Genomic DNA, 22708 nt, shown 5'->3' on the forward strand with positions numbered 1-22708 from the left:
CGCTGTGCAGCTTACCCAGTATTCCGAAGAAGCACGCTAGCTCTCACGCCTAGACATTACGCACCAGCAGAATACAGACACATGCCACTATAACGCTCGCCATCGACAAGTTGAATACCATCCAGGTGATCAAGTTTGGGTGTGGACTCCAGTCCGACGCCAAGGATTGTCAGAAAAACTGCACAGTCACTCCTTTGGACCGTATAAAGTGTTACGACGTGTGAGCGATGTGAACTATGAGGTCGTCCCAGATGGGGCCTTCTCGTCACGGTATCAAAGGCACTCCTCGGATATTGTGCACGTAGTGCGACTGAATCCGTATTTGACGTGGTATTGCGACTGCGCACGACCCTTATTGCTGCTTTTGTATATGAGTGTATTTTCTATTGGTTCGCCCAGACTTTGCCTTTGTACTTTCCGAGCACCAGAGTGATGCCCATTTCTTTAGAGGGGCATAATGCCACATTGCAGATAGGTACGGCGAGCGCAAGTCATGGCTGTTCGCTAGAATGGAAGACAATGTTCTGGAGCAGTGCGCTCTGGCTAAGTATTGATTAGTGAAGCAGCCATCTTGCCAGCTATCGGTGCGTTTCCCCGCGGGCTCAGTTCTTTCGAGTTGTAGATCTTTTGTAGCACGTGACAGCATGCAGTGCCTAGGTGTATCTCAACTAATAGAACTATCGAATAGCTTCATTCGTCATCATTGATATTACTCAAAGGGATGTATATGTACCACCAGGCGTCATTTGGGTGCGCCCACGTCAACAGTGGTGCATCCAACAGACATTGGGAAAGCTCTCAGATATCGGTGCACAATAGCACTTAAACTCCATCTCAGAGTACACATTTTACATTCGAGTTATATTGAATCTTATGACGAAGGAATCAACATTTCTTGCATTTTCTCCGTCATCGCATTTTCAGCTCACAAAGCTTTGCAGGTAACTGAATTATCCTGATTATTGAGTGGGAGGTCTATGAAAGCACCATAAAGTGGTTTATACAGATAAGGCATATAATAGGCACAATTTTCAATTGCCCTGTAATCATGCGAAGCAGCAAAATATTGAAAATTACTTTAAAAAATGAGCTAATTCAGCTGCAGGAATCAACACGTCCTTACCATTTTAAAAAATCATAAAAGATTGTTATAACTTTTTCACTGCACGATGTATAAAATGCGTTTTCATCTCCTGAGAATTTCGTTCAGGAACATGAGATGAGCAGTTGATATTTTGGGACGGTGTTTCACCATTCGCTGTTTATTTTTTCCGTGCTATGAAACTGAATATAGGTGAGAAAACATATGTATTTAGGGTCACAACTTTACCTTCAGAAGATCTTCATAGGTACCCCCTTTCCACAGAATGGGTGTTATATCTTCCCGCTGGGACAAATATGAAAAGCTGTCTATACGCACGGGATCTGGATGCAGCATCATAATGGCCTTTATGTGTCCTGTGAAGGCATTCATCAGCACTAGAATCGTGAGCCACCATGCGCCAAGCACAAGTCGACCTGGCGAGCTGTCCGGTGTGTGCATCGGCGCTGCAACAGGAATAAATGATTTAGTGTTATTGTGAAGGCACGTACTTACACATGACTTAACGTCATAAAACGTTTAAAAAATTGTTGGCGAGCACCGTTGGTCACCATTACAAAAGGTTATGTTACAAAAGGAGTCCACGCAAACATTACTATCAATTGAAGTTTGTTGATCGATATACAAACATATACACACAAAAAAACAGACGCGGGATAGAAAAATAAATTTATATTGATATAAAAGTTGTATGTTTAATATTAGCAATGCGACAATATACCTCGATAAGGTGCAACAACATTGATGGCCTCGTGACAAACGTATCACTACGTTCATAAATATGGAACGCGTCTTCAATTTCTCACTCCTGCCTTTTAGTTAAATCGTGGAAGCACGCTTCATTCAGTCAGCCTTCGCAAGCTGCCCCAATAGACGTCGAACTAGGAGGTTTTGCAGGCCTGTAGCTCGAGCTGTCGACGCAGTTTTGGGTAGTGCAAAGCCCGCCTCCCTTGCACTACTTTCTGCGCAACCAGGTGCATCTAGGGTGGGCGATACCGAAATCGAGCGATGTGCTAGCTTTGTTATCGAAAAAAGAGCAACGCTTTTTTTCTAGGCTAGTCGGACGCATCCCCTAATCGCAATGATGTGCTTGCTAGTTCACTCGCCAGAACGACGACGAAAACAAGAGCACAAGCAACAGCTCCGTGCTCAACGAAGAAATCAAGAGCTCAGTGGATGCTGCTGTTGCGTTGTGAATAGCCACGGACGTAAAGGACTTCAGTTTTATTGATTTACGTAGCTGTCGCGACGCAGAACGGCAAGGGCGTAGGATACGGACCGTTGCGAAATTGCTCACGTTCTCCACAGCTGGTCGCGTAAGAAATTGTGATAATGTAGGTCTCCTGTCATATTTTTGAGTAGTCTTTACAAAGAACCATGGTAATGATGATTAAAAAGCTCGCCTTAGCCTCTGAATTTGATGCCCACCGTGTAACATTACACTAGTAAAGCGTGCGATAAATATCATGCACGCTGCGACCACCATTAACATGAAGTGGTCGCCACCACACAGCATCGCGCACCTAGGCTTTGAAGGCTCGAAGTTCCGGCCTGATCTAGCAAATACGAAAACGTACTTCACATAGAGGAAAACCGAGACATGTTGGCAGTGGCCACAATCAGGTTTTTGTTGTCGTTCGTCTTCACAATTGCCACGGCTATCTTGGAGGCCCTTGTTTTGCCTTTTGTCTTACACCGAAAAAATGGACACGAAAGTATTCCCATTTGCAGCGTCTACACACGGAAGGCAATCGTCAACAGAACATTATAGGATGCGTAGTAAAACGAATAAACGCACAAGGAACGTTATATATATATATATATATATATATATATATATATATATATATATATATATATATATATATATATATATATATAGAATGCAATTGAAAAAGTGACATTCGCTGGAGCTATTCATGTCGGATAAAGCAAGCTTCGTATCACTCATCGTAAGATGATACATTGCTCGTGGATGCACTTCATCGCTTCTGAAATATGTGTCCGTCCAAGTTTACACATTCAGGCGTTACATGGCGCATGTCGAAGTGCTTGCGTCGCATTCGTCGTCATGCGATGCTCGTTCGCACTAAAATGGCGCATCGCAGCTCACCGAAATGACTGATACCCCTGTTACACGGGCACTTAAAAGTCTTTTAAGTAAGCGGTCTTTTTCCCAAAAGGAGTTCCTGACAGGAGACACACGGCACAGAGCGAACTCCTTTTCAGAAGCGGTCTTTTTCGTAAACGGATTTCGTCGATTTCTTTTACGGCTCCGAATGAGTAGCCTCGAAACCAGTGGGCACCAGCAATTTTCGAGTGGTGGGAAAAAAAAGAGAGACTGCTTATTTTTCTGTCACCAAAACTTTCTGTAAAAACAAATTTCATATCCTGAAGAAGGTGTAATGACCTATTTTAATGGTTATTTCCTTTTCTACTCTCGTAAGCAGCTACAACGCGTCGGCTATATCACGTGGTGACGCTCGGTTTCACGCCGCGCAGTTTTGCGCAAGCGAGGAAAGCGTGGCAGTCGTGTGTTTGCCCGTCATTCAAGTGGTTAAGCTTGTATAGGGCAATGCCGACTCACTTCTCAGGAGTGATGGTTTCACGCATGCTGGTGCACTGTCTTTCGAGCTCACTGCGCAAGCTGTGCACAATGAAACGAAAGGTTAACGGGTACACTCGAAAAGATTGCTTGAAGTTCTGCTCACCGAGGTGAGGTGCAGTTTCTTCGAAACACCTCTCGTTTCGTCTGAACACCAAGATCGATCGATCGCAGGCATTCTCTGACAGCTCCAGTGCGCACAGCAAGGAATTGCTGAACAGCAGTTGCTGCTTGATCCTCTCTTTGGCGGCTTTTGCAGCGTCTGCCTCGCTTTCCAGAGCGAGAAGGCAGGCCGTGAGGCTTGCGATCCTCACTTTTTCTTCCGTACAATCGCCCATACCGTGTCGAGAGCAGTCGAGAGCAGCGAAAAACAAATACGGTAAATAAAAGCCCAATTGTGCCAGACGGACTTGTGCACGTCGCTAGTTATGGGAATGCTTCCTTAACTAGTGCAACAAACTTTCACATTGGTGTTTCTTCATTTCTTATTCTTAAATTTAGTTGAAGAAACGAGCGGCGCAACAAGTATTTAATTTGTACATCGCGATACATCGTTTAATTTTCATTGCTTCTCTTTTAACTGCTAGCGCCACGCTTTCGCTAGCGTCTTCGAACGAAAACACTAAAAAGAGATCGTTGCTGCCGTGTGTGTTCGCCGCAACACCTCTTTGTTAAAAGTATTTCTACTTCGTAAAAAGACCGCTTACTTAAAAGACTTTCTGCGCGCCCTTGTGACACAGGTATGAAACATCTTTTGCATAGTACCCGCAGTTCCCTTTTTGATCAGCTTCTTATTTTTCTGAAGCGAGGTCAAATTGACGTAAGCAGCTTTCTAGGTCCTTGATTTTCAGTAAACCGTGCCTCAACACCAACTAAAGCGAAGGGCTTAGACACGTTCGCTTGCGAACAGCTCTCTTTGCGCTACCCAGTTATGGCCCGTGCGGTGGTAAGGGCGCTGGTGGCAGTGGTTTTGACAGTGCCGCTTGGGAAGGGTCTGACGCCGATCCCTGCAATGCAGCAAAAGGTTCGAACATTGTGGTGCACACAATGGCCGAAGTGTTTGCGTTTTATGCACTAGTGGCGCACAAAACTTTGAAAGGAATAACCATATTGAGTTCTTACTGCAAACCACAGGAACTTTCGAGCGAGGTGAGCACAACCCATACGGTTGCAGGTGAGAAGTTTATTTGCGTTTTGTAGGGGTTTTGGTGAGATGTTTCATATAGTTTTTTTTGGGCTGGTCCATTGGTTATAAGCCATTTTTTACCAGGTAAGTGTTTCATGCTCTTGGCATATTTTCCAGTGAACCTGCACTCCTGGATCATACACACTATTACAAATATTGTTGATTCTTATTCAATTATCACAGGAATGGCCGACAACGCTCTGTGCGATTCCTGTCGTTGCGAAGAGATGCTACACCACATCCTGTGCAACTGTCCGTTGTATGACATCCGCAGACAGTCAGTGGCGTCCGCTCTTGCGCGCATCGACAACATCCAAATATCTGTGGACGATATTCTTTCATGTGCCAGAGAGAAGACATTGAAAGAGAAGGCAACAAAAGCACCGTGGAAATCCCTTCGCGACACGGACTTGAACAAGTGGCTGATACAGCATTGTTCCACACCACAAAAGACAAGACTGAATATGTCTCAGTGTGCGCGCGTGTGCTGCTAAATGTGCTCTGTTTATTTCTTCCCTCTCTCTTCTCCATCTTTCATCTCCCCCATCGCCCTTCTATGCGCAAGGTAGCAAACCAGTTGCCTATAGAGTGCTTCACCTCCTCGTCATTCTTTTCCTCCAGTTTTCCTTTCTCCTTCGTTGATCCGTAGATAGAGTAACACGAAAGCATTTTATGACGCGTTTCACCGAAATTTCAGTGACTTCTTTCTGCCACGTAAATATTGTCGAATTTGGACGGAAAGATTGACGTTCATTAGACTTTCTGAGCCCCTCTGCAGCAGATGGGAGTTGGCAATGCCTGCCTGGCAGTAGGGTGTAATGTCTTGCAACGAGAGTACATATGATGCATGTCTTTTCAGGTACTCATAATGTAGCGGGATGCCTGCTAAACGAGTGTTTAGGCAGCTGTGTTAGTGGCTTTATTCCCCATTATGTCTTGGTGGCTTGGAGTGTAGTCTACGAAACGAAGATAAGGGTCTATTGCCCGTTCAATTTTGAATTTCGCAAAATTATTACATCAGGGACCCAAGCAGCCCTCTAAACTTGAGATGCATCTTATGATACGTTCAGATCGGGGACCAGAAGCATCTAGGTCAACAGCTTCGTCTTACGCTCGTGTTTTGCCAGATGCGTCGATAGTGAGGTTTTTGACTTCCTTAGTGAGTTGTTACATGAAACGCATCTCATGTTTATCATGTTTGCACCAGTCTCATACCTTTGTCATCTATTCACGTCCCGTAATACCGAATTTCGTATAAATGAAGCTGGCGAAATCGCTGCCAGCGCATGGTTGATCTCAAAGCCATAGCTCGCGGATAACTGCCGCCGTGTACCGCATCCCGCGGCCTGTACCGGGCCCTTCCCCGTAGATGGTTTCGTTACTATCGTCAGTGTGACGTTACAAGGCATCCACCCTAACTTAGGGACGACCACCATGGTCTTTCTTATTCTTGTTTGCGGGGTGGGATTGCACTTTTACGACGCGTCTTCCCAGATCGGATACTCCAACACGCTTCTCAGTGTGAAAGCCACGTAGCAAGTAATTCTGTCTAGCAAACGCCGTACCACTTTGTCTTTGGTAGATGCGAGTCTTATATTCATGTGGTGCGCTTTCTTTGCTATCAGAAACGTGCTCATTACTTCTAAGACGAGAGTCTCGCGTTAAAGGTTGCGACAGGGAGGTAAAAACCTTGTTCAACGCAATTACAAAGGTTATGTGACTTTCGCTTCATAAAGATTCCGCATATAGAGATAAGGAATCATATATAAAATTGGTGGATTACGAAAAGATGAGATAGCCGCAGAGCGCTTCCGTTTAGTAGTGGCACTTCTTTGCTGGAGACAAGTTGAACTGCCCGGCTCACTTGATCCCCAACCTTGTGGAAGTTTACTAGAGTTGTTTTGACACTTTTTGGATTGTGTACAAAGAGTCCGAGAAATCAGGTTTTCTTGGTCTGGCGTTTGCAGTCGCTGACCGAAGAGTTGCGCAGTGTTGTCGACAAAGCCATGATCAAGAGAAAAATAAATGGTAAATTTCAATCAGGAAATACACGTATGTACGAAAGAAGGAAGGATAACAAGCGAATCAAAAGGAAATGTGAGCGGGGTCTGAAACGCTTTCATGTTCCAGTCAAAGATTAAGTGCCCTCTAAGGCACTGGAACTGTGCCGGTTTCTAGAATATGGCACACAAAGAGTGCTCTGCTTCATTATTCTGCACTTTTTATATACGACTGCTCGACTGGCATAAGAAAGTTTTTGCATGCAGAAGGATATTAGACGTGCTGTCATGCGAAGGCGAATATATTGTGAGTCAAAAGGCGGTTACATTTAGTCACACAGATTAAATATCGTAGAGGTCTACAGGAACTTGAAGATGTCTTAAACAAGAAAAGCACACGTGTTTTCATTTTACAGTGAAGACACCTGCCTCTAAAGAACAAATGTACCCTAGAATTTTCGGTTTGATTTTGAAGCAAATTACTACATAAACTTATATGTACAGTTGGTTAGTAAGTTCGAGGTATTTTTTCACACTTACGTTCCATGAACATCGCTGACGTGTACGCCCACCAGTTCTGCTGCACTAGTTTACACATCTGTTTGTTCGTCTGGTGAACGCAGCTTGTGGCGTCTGCAAGGACACTCGCCATTACGCAGACCAGCAGGCTACAGAAAAGTGCCAGCCATACCTGGAATGTTAAAAAAAGAATTAATTTTAGCAAGTTTCACAGATGAACAAAAATAAAGTAAAAAAAACATGGATGATCCCTCAGCCATAGCAATCGGCTTCAGACGAAAGTATAGCGTGTCCTTACAGAAATGGTTTCATGATTACTGCACTTTGATACCAAAGAGATTGTGCAGTTTGGCAGCTCTAGCACCGCTTAACGTGGATGTATTCACGTTGACGCTTAGCCATACATCTCCATCCCGATGACTAACGTCCATCACGAATGATTCAAACAAACCCTTGTGGTCATAGGTGTTTAGATGAGAGTGGAACCAGACAAAGAGATGTGACAACCAGAAGAGCATACCTGATAGAACGCCAAACTTGGGCTAAGGTCGCCCATTCGTAGTATGTTGTACTTATTGAACGCTAATGCCCGACCTGGGGAAAACGCTATCCTATTGCATTGAGGAAAAAAAAAGGGCCATGAAGCGGTGGGTAGTATGCCCGATCTCTGTTGTCGCGAGCCAAAAGATCGTGGGTTTCACTCCCGTAGAGAGTACTTTTTCTTTCCTTTCCGATCATGCCTAATTTTTTGACGTCATGTAGATCTTAGAAATACGCCATGGTTGTGCTTGTGACAATACTAATTTTGCTTTAAAAAAACGCGAGATAAGAAAACACTTTTGCGTTTAAAAAATGACAGCATATCCATGGAGTGGATGATGGAGAGTGGGGTGACGCATTCGTCTGTCCATTTGTTCTTGCTTCTGTCCGTCCATGAATCCGTCTGTGTGACCATCCGTGCGTCCATCCACCCGTCCGTGCGTCCACGCCTGTGTTCATCCATGCATCCAGCCCTGCGTCCGTCCGTGCGTCTATCCGTCCATGCAACCATCCGTGCGTCCACCCATGCATCTGTCTGTACGTCCGTTTGGTCATCTAGTCAACACTTCAAGTTCAACCATCTCGAATCTTTTTATCATATATTCCGCATATAGAGGCACCGCCATCCAGCGGACATTCCAAGGACTAAACGCGAGGTGACACACGCACACTTTCTTACGGCTTGCGCTTTGTGTCTACTTCTCACCTTTAACCACATCCAGTTCATGGTATATACTAGTTCACACTATTCATGGCACTGTGGCCCAACGCTCGCTGAACCTTTCTAAAACCAAGGAGGTTACGCACAGTGAGTATAAAGCAGCAACCCTTTCTTGACAGATAGTGTTCAATGTACATGGCAATGGCTGCTAATGGGGAATGAGACACAGTAGAATTCGGCATTTAGTTAACGCGCACGCTGCGAATTTTTTATTGCTCAACAACGCACAGGAGAAGTCTCCCACCAGCACAGATTTGCAGATGAAAACGTAAGACTAGTTACGCACTACAACGAGGGACGAACGGGTGCCAATTTATTTAAGGGGCTTCGCCCCTAAAACGCTCAAAATTTGCGCTACCTCACGCTAAGTTTGGTGCAGCGAAGCACAGGCCCATCACCTCTCACTCGACAACATATTTCCGAAATGCTCTATAGGACTTTGGTGATATCATTGTCACGGGTTCACAAAAAAAGATAAATTTGTAGCTTCCGAAATTTCTATCACCGACAAACATAAAAAATGGGTAGGACCCTAAAAAACCTAATAAAGCTGGCTATGTTTCTAAGGCCACAGCAATGCAATAAATAAATTCGATTATTTGAAAGTCTTATTAGGTGTCAGTGATCTTAACTATACTCGTAAATATAGGCACATGCGCGTGCGTATAATTAACGAAGCACTTGTGTGCTACTTATATACTTAACACAGCTAGGAGCGTCTTCTAAGTCTTCGTACCTTGTTTTTTTTTTTCAAATGAAACCAGGGCACCACGTTAAAAATGACTCAAGGATCAAATTGCACGTAAAAGGTGCCCGAGGGAAAATACCTAAAACATTTGTCATCTGTTTTTTAATCATCTCTCATAGCAGCGTTTTTGGTGATCTTCTTTGAAAGACTTATTGTCTTGCCCGCTCAATGATGAGGCATGCTTAAATTGCAATAACTTTCCAGGTGAATCAGAGAGTTGGCAGGTGTGTGTGTGCTGAAGCAATCGTTCATGTTGTCATCGTGAGGGTTAGCTATAGTTCGCTAAGACCGTCCACTTCTTTTTCCGTTTCTCGTCTATGTGTCATTCTATGTATGATTGCAAGGACATAGATGCATAGACGTGACAGATCCATATAAACACAATAGAAACACACCTTAAAGAGAAAATTGCGATGCCAACGCCATTTCTATTATAAACCAGAATAATGCGAAGTAGCAGCAGGGCCTGCGAAATTTTCACGCACAATCTCAGGACGCAGATTTGGTCCCTGCCCTCGGCAACTCATCTATTCAACCATTTTACTTCGCTCACATTCACATTACAAGTACTTCTAATAACATCTACTATTCTTTCTTTTGCAGGATTGTCAGGTAGATCTCAACAAAATTCTGTCTAACAAAGAAAAACACCACATTATCGTGCACTTTTTTCCTTTTTAGAGCGAGTGTATTGTTCACGCAGACTTCGTGCCTTCAGGTGATAAACCAGCGATTATTGGTGAGTTGCAAGCTCATATTTACACCACGTACTGCGTAACGCCAAACAGGCAGAAGAAAGAGTGCTGCACAACCGCCATCTTGGCTACACTGGCAGGACCGACTAATACTGTAATTTTTATTGCACACATATACACCACAGTAAACTGGTGAAAAACTACCGTGGTAGCTCTGTTGGAAAAACACCAGGCACGTTAAGGGCGCCTCACATGACGTAAAAAAAGTAGGAACTGGCAGGCGGTGAATTCGTTCGCAACAGTGAATGAGATGAACCTTATTTGAACCAGGCTCTTTCTACTTCAGCTTTAAGAAGGGTGGCCTCCTCAGTTCAGGAAGCCAGGGCTCGCTGCTGCCACTCGATCCCGGTTTACCAATTGTAGCTGGTAGTAAGGGACTTGCGTCACCAGCAAAGCCTCCCACTTTTTTTCGAATGCTTCGTAATTGTCCGTTTTTTTCTCTTCATTTGCGTTTGCACTTAGCGGTGGTGATGGTGGTAAAAGAAAAAAGGAGGGGGGAGGGGGAATCCATTCACACCACAGCGTTAGGCTGCGAGCTATGAAAGTGTTTGGAAATTTTGCATTCTGATATATATATATATATATATATATATATATATATATATATATATATATATATATATATATATATATATATATATATATATATATATATAAGCACACATGTGCACGCCGAGCCTAGCCGGCCGCGGCCTGTCACGTGCGATTACTTTTCCCTACAATCAATGCAAGCATTGCAAGAGTGACGTTTATTCTTTGGTTTTATTGGTGTAGAGAAAATGGTTTCTTTTTTTATTGTCAGGCATTGGCACAATGCTCCCGACACTTCCGTGTGTGTCTCGTGTTGTTGATTGATATGTGGGGTTTAACGTCCCAAAACCACTATATGATCATGAGAGACGCCGTAGTGGAGGGCTACGGAAATTTCGACCACCTGGGGTTCTTTAACGTGCACCCAAATCTGACCACACGGGCCTACAACATTTCCGCCTCCATCGGAAATGCAGCCGCCGCAGCCGGGATTTGAACCTGCGACCTGCGGGTCAGCAGCCGAGTACCTTAGCCACTAGACCACCGCGGCGGGGCATGTCTCGAGTTGTTTCCTACTACCAATTAGTCACGAATACAAGAAGTTCAGCTTCCCTAAACAGTCTTGCTTATCGATTACCATAGACTGTACACAAATAATGGATTTTTGCGGTGTCGACATGCTATGTAAGCATACGCGTTTTTATTTTCGCATGGCGCTAACAGGACTCATCTATTCAACGAGGCGCATAAAAAAATACCAGTTAATTTTTCAACATTCTAAGAAACGTGATACGTCTGCACAGTCCATGCGTGAAACAAAGATTATATACTATTGCTGGGGCTATACGTGCTGCTACCACCATATAATTATGAGGCACACCGTCGTGATGGTCTGCGGATAAATTTTGACCCACTGATGTTTTTCGCTGTGAATCTAAACACAAGCAAATGAGTGTTTTTTTTAGGAGCGAAGCTCCTTAAGGCGTGGGCTGTGCGTCCCCTGTATGTAGCCACCTCTCGTTCAGTTCTAAGTATTACGCTAGCCACCGCCCGATCTAAAGGGTACAGCCATATCCATCCGTCCATCCGTCCATTCGTCCGTCCATCCATCCATCCATCCATCCATCCATCCATCCATCCATCCATCCATCCATCCATCCATCCATCCATCCATCCATCCATCCATCCATCCATCCGTCCGTCTGTCCGTCCATCCGTCCGTCCGTCCATCCATCCATGCGTCCATCCGTCCGTCCGTCCATACATCCGTCCATCCATCCGTCCGTCCGTCCGTCCGTCCATTCGTCCGTCCGTCCGTCCGTCCGTACATCCGTCCATTCATCTATCCGTCCATCCGTCCATCCATCCGTCCGTCCGTCCGTCCGTCCGTCCGTCCGTCCGTCCAAAAGATGCAAGATGTTATAAACTAGACGGCGGTACGTGTAGTTGATTATGAAAGATGCGAGGTGTTATAAAATAGGAATGATGCCACATATGGCGCGTGTCATCGTTCGATATAGTGCGGCGACGTACGCTAGGGGGAGCGTTGCAATAAAATTGAGTGGGCAAAATGTACGGAGGATTCATGGTTTACCAGGTTTACCTCCGGAGCTTCACCCACTCATCATCATTCACTTCGTGGATATGGCGGCATTTTTTTTTGCATTTTCACTCCATTCAAATTAAGCTGACATGGCCGGGGGTCGTACCTGCGCCCTTCAGCATAGTCACACGACACTCAATGACTATATTCTACCACGGCAGGTGAAAGCACACAGGGAAACAGGCTACAAAGTTTCACCGAGAGTTTATGTACCAGATGGGGTTACAATCACCATAAACATTTTAAACATCATCATAACTAAACTTTTCTGGAAAGTAATCGAATGGCTTCTGTGAAATAAACCAAATTCTCAATAAGACGTGTTTTGAGTTTTTAATGCCAGCACTGAAGGTTAGGACGGAATTAAGCACGCGTGCAGTATGCCTCTCTCATCCACATGATTCTACTTTATCGTGCCAAACTCAACACGAAATCTACTTCGAGTAATCCACTTCCATGAATGACCCTTGTTATTCATACACTAGCCGACCGTAAGTGGTCCCTTGTCAGTTGTGGATGGCTATAGAATTCGCTTGTGTGAGGGGAAACTGTGTAGGTTTGCCGAAGATGCCTTGCCTTCCGTAGATTGTGGAGATGGTCATACGGAGTCCCACTGGTTCCCATCGACGTTTAATGGATAGATTTGCAACTGCACTGTGCCTCATCTTAGCTCCAGCGACAGCACCTACTGCAAATGTTGGAAATTCGAGAACACAAGCAGAATGGTTGCGTGTTGAACATTCCCGATGTACCACGGAATTTTCCAAGTGTATGCTCACTGTTATCAATCACCCGTGACACACTCCCGCATACCAGCGGCACATACCAGGCCGCGGGCATATACCACTCACCTGGCGCAGTTTGACACCGTGCGCGACCACATTGTAATATTTTCACGTCATAACCCACAAGTCATATTCGTGAAACCATCTTACACTCGCATACTAATTTTGGTCAACCTACCTTAAATTAAGTGGGTGATTACGAGAGCGTTCAGACGTAAGCGAATATATATATATATATATATATATATATATATATATATATATATATATATATATATATATATATATATATATATATATATATATATATATACGCCAAAAATGTCTGCAGCACGCGAATAAATGCTTGACATTTAATAAACTTTCCTAAATAAACCGCAGAAAATGTCAAGCCTCAACGTTATTCATGACAAGAATTCCACCACAGGGCCACGGCAGATTTCAAAAGTACTCTTCAATAGATTCTAAGGTTTCCGAAGTGGTGGCTGCAGTGCTGGCTACATAATGTTTTAGACATAACATATGTACTTCTATGATACAGCCGTCACGTAGGGTTAACGTCAGTTGCTGTTAGGTGTCATCCGCTGAAGTTTATTTAAGTAGCAGTGATTGCGATGCAATTATCATGAGCAGCTGCTCTGCATATGAGCATACCACTTCTGGCGTTGCTATGATGCATGATGCTGTTGGGATGTTTATGCAACTGTAAAGAGGTTGTTGTATAAAAAGATATGCGTTTGTTTAACATTGGTCTGCATGTGTTTTTTACATATTGTTATGAGAACCTCGTCCCGTTCCGTACAAAAAAATTACAACGCTGTCACCTTCCGTCGGCGTGCTTCGCTTAACATGAATTCTCACGGTACGTGGGATCTTAGATTTTATTCCCTAAAATAAAGAAATGCGCCTTAGTTTATTCCAAAAAAACACACTTTCTTGCCACCGACAATCTTGTTGAACTGCAGAATTTTTTGCCAGTATATTCTTGTCCCCTTAAAAAATTTATGATTTTAAAACAAATAAAATTACGCCATAAAAGTATTTTGCAATGCACTCACATCATCCGTGTACATGCGTCGGTGCTGTGCATCGTCACATGAGCGTAATGACGATTACTAGTCTCGAAGAGTGAGTGGTTCTTCCTGACAGAAGGCGCACTATCCAGGACTGTCAGCAGCCTTTTCTTCTTGTTAGCGTCTATCAGAGGCCTTGTAGAGTCATCCAGTTCATTTTATGCAATGTCATTTCAGATCACTTCTTGTTAGGAGAATACATCGGCACCCAGTATATTCACTTTCTAAGGAAATACTTGAATTTTATTGTGTAGGACCGCATGGGGGATATTTACTAAGAGGCGAAAAAAGTGAAAAAGTTTGCTTCTTATCCTTTGTATTTGACCTTTCTCAGGGCACATCATGTCCTTGAGTAGGTGCCAACTAGCCCGAGAAAAGCAAGTCGTGGCACTCAAACATGATAGCAAAACAAGTGCACAAATCAAGCAGTTCGAATGAAACCATGCTGGTTGTTTTAGCCACGGTTGTTGACGAAGTGCCACATCAATGAATGTTGCTCTACTTGACTGAAACAATTAGAGTATTTGACTCACCTTTTATTAGAGACTGCCTTTTTGAGTTCCTATTACATTCACAAATGTCCCCTTCATACATCACACTGTTTCAGAAATTGAACATAGCTCGCTTCATGTTCTTAAGATATTTTGCCCAGTTCCAGCTTCTACAACTGAGAATAAAAATAAGTCATATTTAAGCTTTCTTCAGATTATTACTCACTTCCCATTGAAACACCATCAAGGTCCCAAAGGCATTGACTTCCATTTCATCGGGGAATCCTGCCAATATAGTCATGTACTCCGTGAGGACTTGAGGCGTAAAGTGGGCAAGCTGAATCCGGTGGTATGTAATGGCCATGGGACTCAGTGCCAGATCAGCTCTCTGCAGCAAGAAGGAACACAGAATCACAAAGCAGGTTAAGATAATTGTGATGTAAGATTCTTGATTGCCAGACGAATGAGTGCTAATTTTTTTGCGATAGCAACTGTATGGACACTCTCGGCTGCATTTCGTCACCGGCGCGAGCGTGGACTTGCAATTCCTCACGCACCCTTATCTCCCGGCGGGGAGGATCACACGTCTTGGCTCGCGTTGTGCTTGAACTCGAACAATTTTGTTGCAGTTACAGGGTGCACAAAGTTCATTGGAAATGTTGCACAGCCTCCGTTTACGACAAGTGCGCACTTTTCAGACACAGCGAAGTAACATCTGGGACGCTTATTCCTGTTCATCCGTACCTTTGAGTACGTTACCTACTTCATTTGTGCGTGAGATACGTGGGGAAAGTTTGCATCTGCTTGCCATTCTGCGCGTGACCTTCCAATTTGTTGCTATCGCGTTCGTTGCTTCGCATTTGCGCCAAAGCTGTGACTTTTATTGTATTACATACGTTAAAGCATTAAGCCCCACATAAATACGTTATTACATACGTTAAAGCATTAAACCCCACATATCAATCAATAATCTGATGTACGTCCGGTTGGTGTATAGTAGGTACCTTGATTGTGCTGTGCCGGACAATGGAGGCCACAGAAGCCACAACCAACGAGGCTAAACCCTAAGGTCCTTTGCCGGCAAAACGTGGCACTCTTTGGGGAAGCCTTGCCCTTGCACCAGAAAACGCTCCAATCATTAGACAAGAACGCCACCTTGAAATGAGTGCGTGATAGATAAAAGGTGCGTTTGTGAAGCCTCCTGAAAACGTAACAGTAGCACGGTGAGCGGAGAGCCCGTTCTCTATGGCTGCGCATCGAGAGGTCGCAGTTTTGCCTTTCATCAGCGGAAGTTTTTTTTTTTCGTTGCACTTTGGTCGTGTAAAAATTGTTGATGGATTTCCGTCGATATTCTCAGTGAACGCGTACTTAAAATACTTCGTGTGAAAATAAGCAGGCCAGTGCCAAGTATTTTAATTGGGTCTGGTCTAACTGTCAGTTCAAGCACACGAATAAACAGAAAGGAACTGACAGTTAAACCATGCATATTCAACTAGCCCAACCTTCGGGTCTGGCCTATCACTCTTCCGTAACGCCAGGCTTGCTTTCTCGCGCCCCCTCTCGCAGAGAGCCTGGTATGCACGCGCAAACACATACACACGCACACAGTCACGGACACGCACACCAACACGTGCGAGCATGCTGTTGTCGCTCGGCGCGTCTCGTTGCTAGCCAGGCATCCATGCTGGCGTGTCTCGCCCAGTATCGATGCCTGAGTTGCATGGCAGACACCCTTGTCGAGTCATCATTGCCTGCGCAATAATACCTAAACATAAGAGTGCGCAGCTTTTCTCTTCAAGGAGGCCGAATCCTGGTCGCAGCCGCCCCCTAGCCTATTATGTTGTTGGACTAATATTTCTTGCATAATATTTATTTCCTGTGCAATATATATATATATATATATATATATATATATATATATATATATATATATATATATATATATATATATATATATATATATATATATATATATATATATATATATATATATATATATATATATATATATATATATATATGCACATCTGTTTCACCACTTCTTCGCCATTGTTATTGTTGGGAGAACAGTCGCTCCGAATCACAACACGCTGATATAGACACGACAAATTGTTCTGAGTGGTCAGGCGTAGCTGTTAGATTTGTGGCAAACCAACTCAGAAAATCGAGGTCACGCCGTTGCCAGGCGTTGCCTCTGTCGGTACCCCGATGAACCCAGTGCGTTAGTCGGCGTCATCAATACTAGCGCCATCGTTACTCGATGGCGAAAGCGCGGTCTAGGGCCTACACAACGGGGTTCCCTAGATGTGGAAGCAATGTTGTAGACGCGTGCTGACGGCCCCGTTGAGCCTTTCTACACTTTTTCCACCCATAGCATATGCATAGCATCATATTCTGTGATGGCCACAGCTCAAGCTTCACTGCTACTTTATAGTACATGTGGGGCGTCCTATGAGCGCAGTCGTTAGTCTTACTCTAAGGTATCTTTTGCACGCTAGTGCGGTAGAGTTACTTGGTAAGTTTGCGACATGTTTGAATTATCCCGACTGAAATTACGGATAAATAGTGCCTACGTCTTCAGACTTTGCCGAAAGTTCGGCACAAGCACTTACTCTGGATTACCTCAGTGCGTAATATTTGCCGTCACTTTTTTCAACTTTTTCCCAAAATTAGATTTCACACTGCAGTGCGTGTCGGAATGAGCAGGAGTAGAAGTAGCTAGGAAGCCCAACTCATGTGATTCTGTGGTCACATTAGCGCTATGTATCATTTAAGCTTCATTAAAATAGTACGAAACGGCAGTACTTGTCTCACATTTGCTTGAAGCTCTCCGATTACGCCAGTCCAGCTGCCATTAGGAAAAGCCATTCCTGTGCCCCCTTGTTCTGAACAGGCAACGTCATATCTGAGAAATGAAAACAGATAAACGTGAACATTCAGATACGCGGCAATAGATTTGGGCACCATACTTACGTTTATACTCTATATTCAATAGAAAAGAGGGCCACCTCATCATGTTTAGAAAAAGAAATAGAATTGTTCTGTACAAAAGATATTTTGTGATATATGAATCTCAGGTATAGATAGGAGAAATAAGAAATACCTTGGCCCCACTATTGACATCAAATGTTTGGCCATCAGTATTTCTGTTTAAACCAGTGACTTCAGCTATTGCTTGATTACAACTGAAAATTATTTCACATTTCAATGTCCAAGTGGTCGATGCAGATTTTCTGTACACTAGAGTAAGGCTAAGCGCCAGCATCATACATGGATGTTACGTGAAATTATACAAGCTAATCTAATCTTAACAGCGCGGTTGTTGAAGTTAGGATTAGGGCTGGCGTGCGTAACATAGAACACGTCGGCTACGCACCATAGAATGTGAATTTGTGTGAAGCAGCTTCTAGCCTGATGTTGCCATGACTACAATAGCACACCAAAGGAAGGTAGGTTAGAGAGGGTGAAGTATGGCAAAGCCTCGCACATATTTTATGTGCCACATGGAGCGAGTATGTACTAACGGGCACTGTGCTGCCTCGTCCAATCACCACGGGGTGTTCATTCTTTGGACGGTGACGGATGCAGAAAATTGTGCAATAGGTTACGTCACCGGCTCCTTTTGTCACAAGTTGTCATTGGCCAAGCCTTTCTCAGCAGCCAAGGTCAAAACCCCAGAAGAAGCTAAAACACGATGGTCATACTGGAAACTCTTCAGGGCCGATGGTTCCCCTCGTCGAAACCTTTTTGAACACGTCCGACGGCCCAATGGCTTAAAAAGAACTACTTTCAGCTAGAGCTGCTTGAAAAATGTGGTACCCCAAGCGCTTCTTTCTGCCGCAAGGTGCACTGGACAATGAGCGGAGTGCCTGGAAACTGTCTTCCGCTGCGTTTTCTACAATGAAGCGGCCTGCCCATCACCGCAGAGCCTATTAATGACTCAACACGGAACCAGATTACACAGTTAATCTGAACGTGGGAGACAACGTCATTGCACTGTGCTACTTTGTGCGTATGATTGCCTTGTGTACTGTATAGTACTTGTCCCTCGCTGTGCGACTAACAGGTCGTGCCTCTTATTTTCTGTTCTAGGTTGAAAAGGAGGAAGTGCTTGACCCTGCCATCTCTGGGGCTGAGATGAACACTAACTCTTCATTGGACTGCTCTGGCCTACACTGTTGTTCCTTGCGGGGAGTTTTCCCTATCGGAAAAATTTGCATGGTGGATACTGGAAAACATGGTGGGCGTAGTGTAAGTAATAGTGGGCATGGTGGAAATAATAGTGGGCATGGTGGAAATTATAAAGGCTATGGTGGGACGTAGTGGAAAATATGGTGGTTATGCCGGGACATACTGGGTGGTATGGTGTACAGATGATGGGTAAAATGGAAATGATGGTGGAAAGCAGAGGCGAGATAGTGGGCAATAATGGGACACTCTGCCCACCATTGCGATAATGCTGGGTAGCCCTAAGCATATGGTTGGTGGTGCTTATTATGGTGGGCTACATGGTGTACCAAGTTGAGAGACTCTTCCCACCATTGCGATAATGCTGGGAAGCACTAAGCAGATGATGGGTGCTGCTTGTTATGGTGGGCCACATGATGTACCAAGCTGAGAAGCTCTTCCCACCATCGCGATAATGCTGGGAAGCAGTAAGCAGATGATGGGTGGGCTTATAATGGCGGGCAATTTATATAGTGTACGAAGCTGCGATCTGTACACTACATGTTCTACCACCATGATTTCCATCAAAGTTAGGCCTACCGACCGAGCCCGTACAATTGTGTTATCCGTGCTTCCGAGTTTCCGAATACATGATTTCGACGATTAAGTATGACAATACAGCGCAGCCATGGCATCGATTAACCTAAATAAAGCATTTTTCATTGTGTATGGTGTCCGCTCAAGAAGAAACAAACATCGATGCGACGCGATTAAAGCACTCCCAGAGAACGTAATTAAGTGTCTTCTCACCGACAGCCACCGGTCGCACTCGCCGGCACTTCTCTAGCTTTTGTACGAGAACTCAGACGTGGCAATTCGTATGCTTGGTGAACCAACATGATAGCGTAATGTTTCCGGCACACTGCATTCGTTTTGGCCAAGCCGTTATGAAGTTGCTTTAGCGAAAAAGCTACAGCATTGCGCTTGCGCGACTGCCCTCTACATTGCGCGAAAACCATCCCAATATTCAATCAAATAAATTAGGCAGGCGTATCTATGGAATGAGCCTAGAGGCGTCATAAAGCGTGAGCAGATGTCGCCCTTTAGAACGAGCGCGAAACGGATATTAAACTTGGAAGACTCCGCCGGTAAACTGTTGCTGCTCCCCAGTCCACTTGGTTTTATTCTTGAAGTTGTGAATTGTAAAAAAAAAGCACTAGTGCCGTTAACATAGTGGCAATCGTTACAGGCCGCAGTTGCTTGTGTTTAATAAATGTGTAATTTTTAGTAGCAGGTGTAGATCTTGTCTATGTTGTGTACACGACAAACATAACTCAAGTTAAACCGTAAGTTTGTATGCCTACTAAGTATTTCACACCCGGTTGACGTCATGTTGGTGTGGCGCAGTGGTTAGCGTCGTCGAATGGGCATCTGCAGGTTGCACGTTCGATCCTCCGTGGTGCCTTGGGGTGTTTTTGATACTGTTTTTATAGAATTCTTTTTTATTTTTTGTGGCAGCTCGTCATGGTGATTATGACGTCATTTCGCGCTCAAGTGTTGCCGGCACTACAGCACCCACCACACCCACCATGCGCCATGGTGGGCGTTTCCCACTATTCACCCACTACACTAATCCACTATAATGGTGGGTGGTGGTTTACACCATGCCCACCATTCGTTTTTTTCCGATAGGGTTGGGAAGCCCAAGTATAAAACGCTAACTCCAAGGCGCTTGAAGAAGGCTAACATTGTTCACCTAGTATCATGCTAAATTCATCATGTAAATTACTTTAAATAGTCATTCCTGTATTCAGGTACGGCTCCTCTACTCGTCTATTTACTGAGACTTGGATGCCTTCGGGAACAGAACCAACTCAAGGCCCCGCCATCCACGCTACCGAAAATGCATCAGTAGTTTGCAGCACGAGAAGTCCCCCCCTCCCCCCCTGTAATCTCAATTTGGAACAATTCCGGAATCGATGGTATGCTGCGATACCTCTTTTCCAAAGAAACGTGATTTAACACAGACATATGTTTAGTATAGTATTGCACGGGTATGCCAAAACAAAGTTTGCTGCTAGGAAAACTTACGTAAGGTTGAGGGGATTAATGGGGGCATCAAAAGAGGAAGTGAGAAGAAAAATCAGAGCATAATCATGTACGTTACAGGACATAAAAAGGTTAAAGAGAAGACTGATGGTGAGGAACCATGCTGTGAGAAATCTGAGTGGACAAAGCAGCGAGATGGTAATACAAAAGTAGACAATGGAAAAGATATATACAGAAAGGCAGAAATACTATTGAAAAAAAAGAAGGTGAAGGTTGGGAAGAAATAACTCAACCGCCAGGTGCTAGCGCCTGTATCTCGGCTTTACTGCTCACTAAGATTTTACAAGCGTGCACGATACTTTATTTTTCTACGTCATTGCTTATGAGTGTACAGTTACTGATTCTTTGAGAAGGCAATTTGTGCTAATACTTGATGACGCTTCACTGGATACCACCAGTTATCATGAAAATCATTGCGGCATGGAGTTACAGCTATTTGTCTTCATCTTTGCGCTTGTACGTTATATTTTTTCTGCGATGCGCCAACAAGTGTGATACCCTGCAGCAGTTATCCTAATACTTAGAAAAGAAGGGGCAGCAGAATCAAAGTGCTCTTGAAAAGTAATGAGGGTATCACGGACCACTTTCTATATAAGATCGTAGTATGTTAATGGCTGTATAACTACAGATCGCATCAAGGCACGCAATGGGCTCTATTACTACAAAAATTTTTACAAAGTCTTTCACATTGAGGTAAAATCAATTTATTTCACAGACGCTAAGGTGATGTCATCTCATTTATTTTTACATTAGTAGATACGTGACCTCTAATACAGCCGAAAGACTTGGTATAGAGACGATATAAGAGGATTAAATTGAGGAAGTCCTTACGTGAAGCCTCCTTTTTCGGATAGCGCTTCAATCATATTTGCCATCGGACCATACATTGAGTTCCGAAGGTCCTCATTGCCACATTTCAGCGTTATCCAAGGCGGCCACTACAGCGGTAAGTAGGAAGAAAGGAGAACAAAGGCAATACAAGAAGTATTATTTTAGGGGATTCGTATTATCAACCTTACAAAGTGCTGCTATGAAACATTGTGACACAGTGGGGTATAAAATATCCCTTTATGTTTCATATATTGCTCCACTTTTATGCCTTTTAATTGTTTTCGATCTTGACAAGATTACTTTTCGGGAGATCGCTTTACATTCACATCGGCCAAAATTCCTAAGTAGAACTTGCCCCGCCGTGGTGGTCTACTGAGTAAGGTACTCGGCTGCTGTCCCGCAGTTCGCGGGATCAAATCTCGGCAGCGGCGGCTGCATTTCCGTTAGAAGCGGAAATGTTGTAGGCCCATGTGCTCATATTTGGGTGCACGTCAAAGAACCCCAGGTGGTCGAAATTTCCGGAACCCTTCACTACAGCGTCTCTCATAATCATATGTTGGTTTTGGGACGTTAAATTCCACATATCAATCATTACTGTGCAGAACTTTGGTTTGTGTTTGAAGGAACGTTTATAGATAAGGGCTCGTTTTTTTAGACCATACTAATGAGAAATAACTGAAAATAATGCAGAGAAAGTATTGGGGAGTTATTAGAAGTAACTCTATGTATACGTGAAGAAATAAAACTGGACCAAAAGATAACTTGCCACCAGCAGGTCCAAACTTTCAACCTTCGAATAACCTGCGGATGCTCTACAACTTAGCTACGGTGGTGATTATCCCTTAGTCTATTTCATAGGGTGTATATGTGCATCAAAGGTAGTGTAAGATATCTTGCACTCTCTACAAAACACAAGTTCACCACTGCATGTCCCCCGTAGAC

At 44.0% G+C, this 22708-nt stretch overlaps 1 protein-coding gene across 1 annotated transcript; it reads right to left on the minus strand.

Moving 5' to 3' along the window:
- Window positions 1–1318: 1318 nt before the first annotated feature.
- On the minus strand, window positions 1319–21867 carry LOC142791943 (putative glutamate receptor). Its single transcript, XM_075885588.1, has 5 exons — window positions 21767–21867; window positions 17474–17564; window positions 14886–15047; window positions 7434–7584; window positions 1319–1548 (listed from the first exon to the last, which is right to left on the minus strand). Exons 1-5 carry the CDS (start codon window positions 21820–21822, stop codon window positions 1319–1321), a joined length of 690 nt encoding a protein of 229 aa, XP_075741703.1. The 5' UTR covers window positions 21823–21867.
- Window positions 21868–22708: the final 841 nt, after the last annotated feature.

The sequence above is a fragment of the Rhipicephalus microplus genome, chromosome 2, assembly GCF_043290135.1.
Source record: "Rhipicephalus microplus isolate Deutch F79 chromosome 2, USDA_Rmic, whole genome shotgun sequence".
NCBI lineage: Eukaryota > Metazoa > Arthropoda > Arachnida > Ixodida > Ixodidae > Rhipicephalus > Rhipicephalus microplus.

Bases quoted from the DNA above. Each gene is read 5' to 3' on its own strand.
- LOC142791943 (XM_075885588.1), bottom strand. From the start codon at position 21,822: ATGTATGGTCCGATGGCAAATATGATTGAAGCGCTATCCGAAAAAGGA. The intron at 17,565-21,766 runs GTAAGGACTTCC...TTCATTTCTCAG, and splicing joins TCCGAAAAAGGAGGCTTCAC to ATATGACGTTGCCTGTTCAG. The intron at 1,549-7,433 runs GTAAGTGTGAAA...TTCCTGTTGCAG, and splicing joins GTCAGCGATGTTCATGGAAC to CGCCGATGCACACACCGGAC.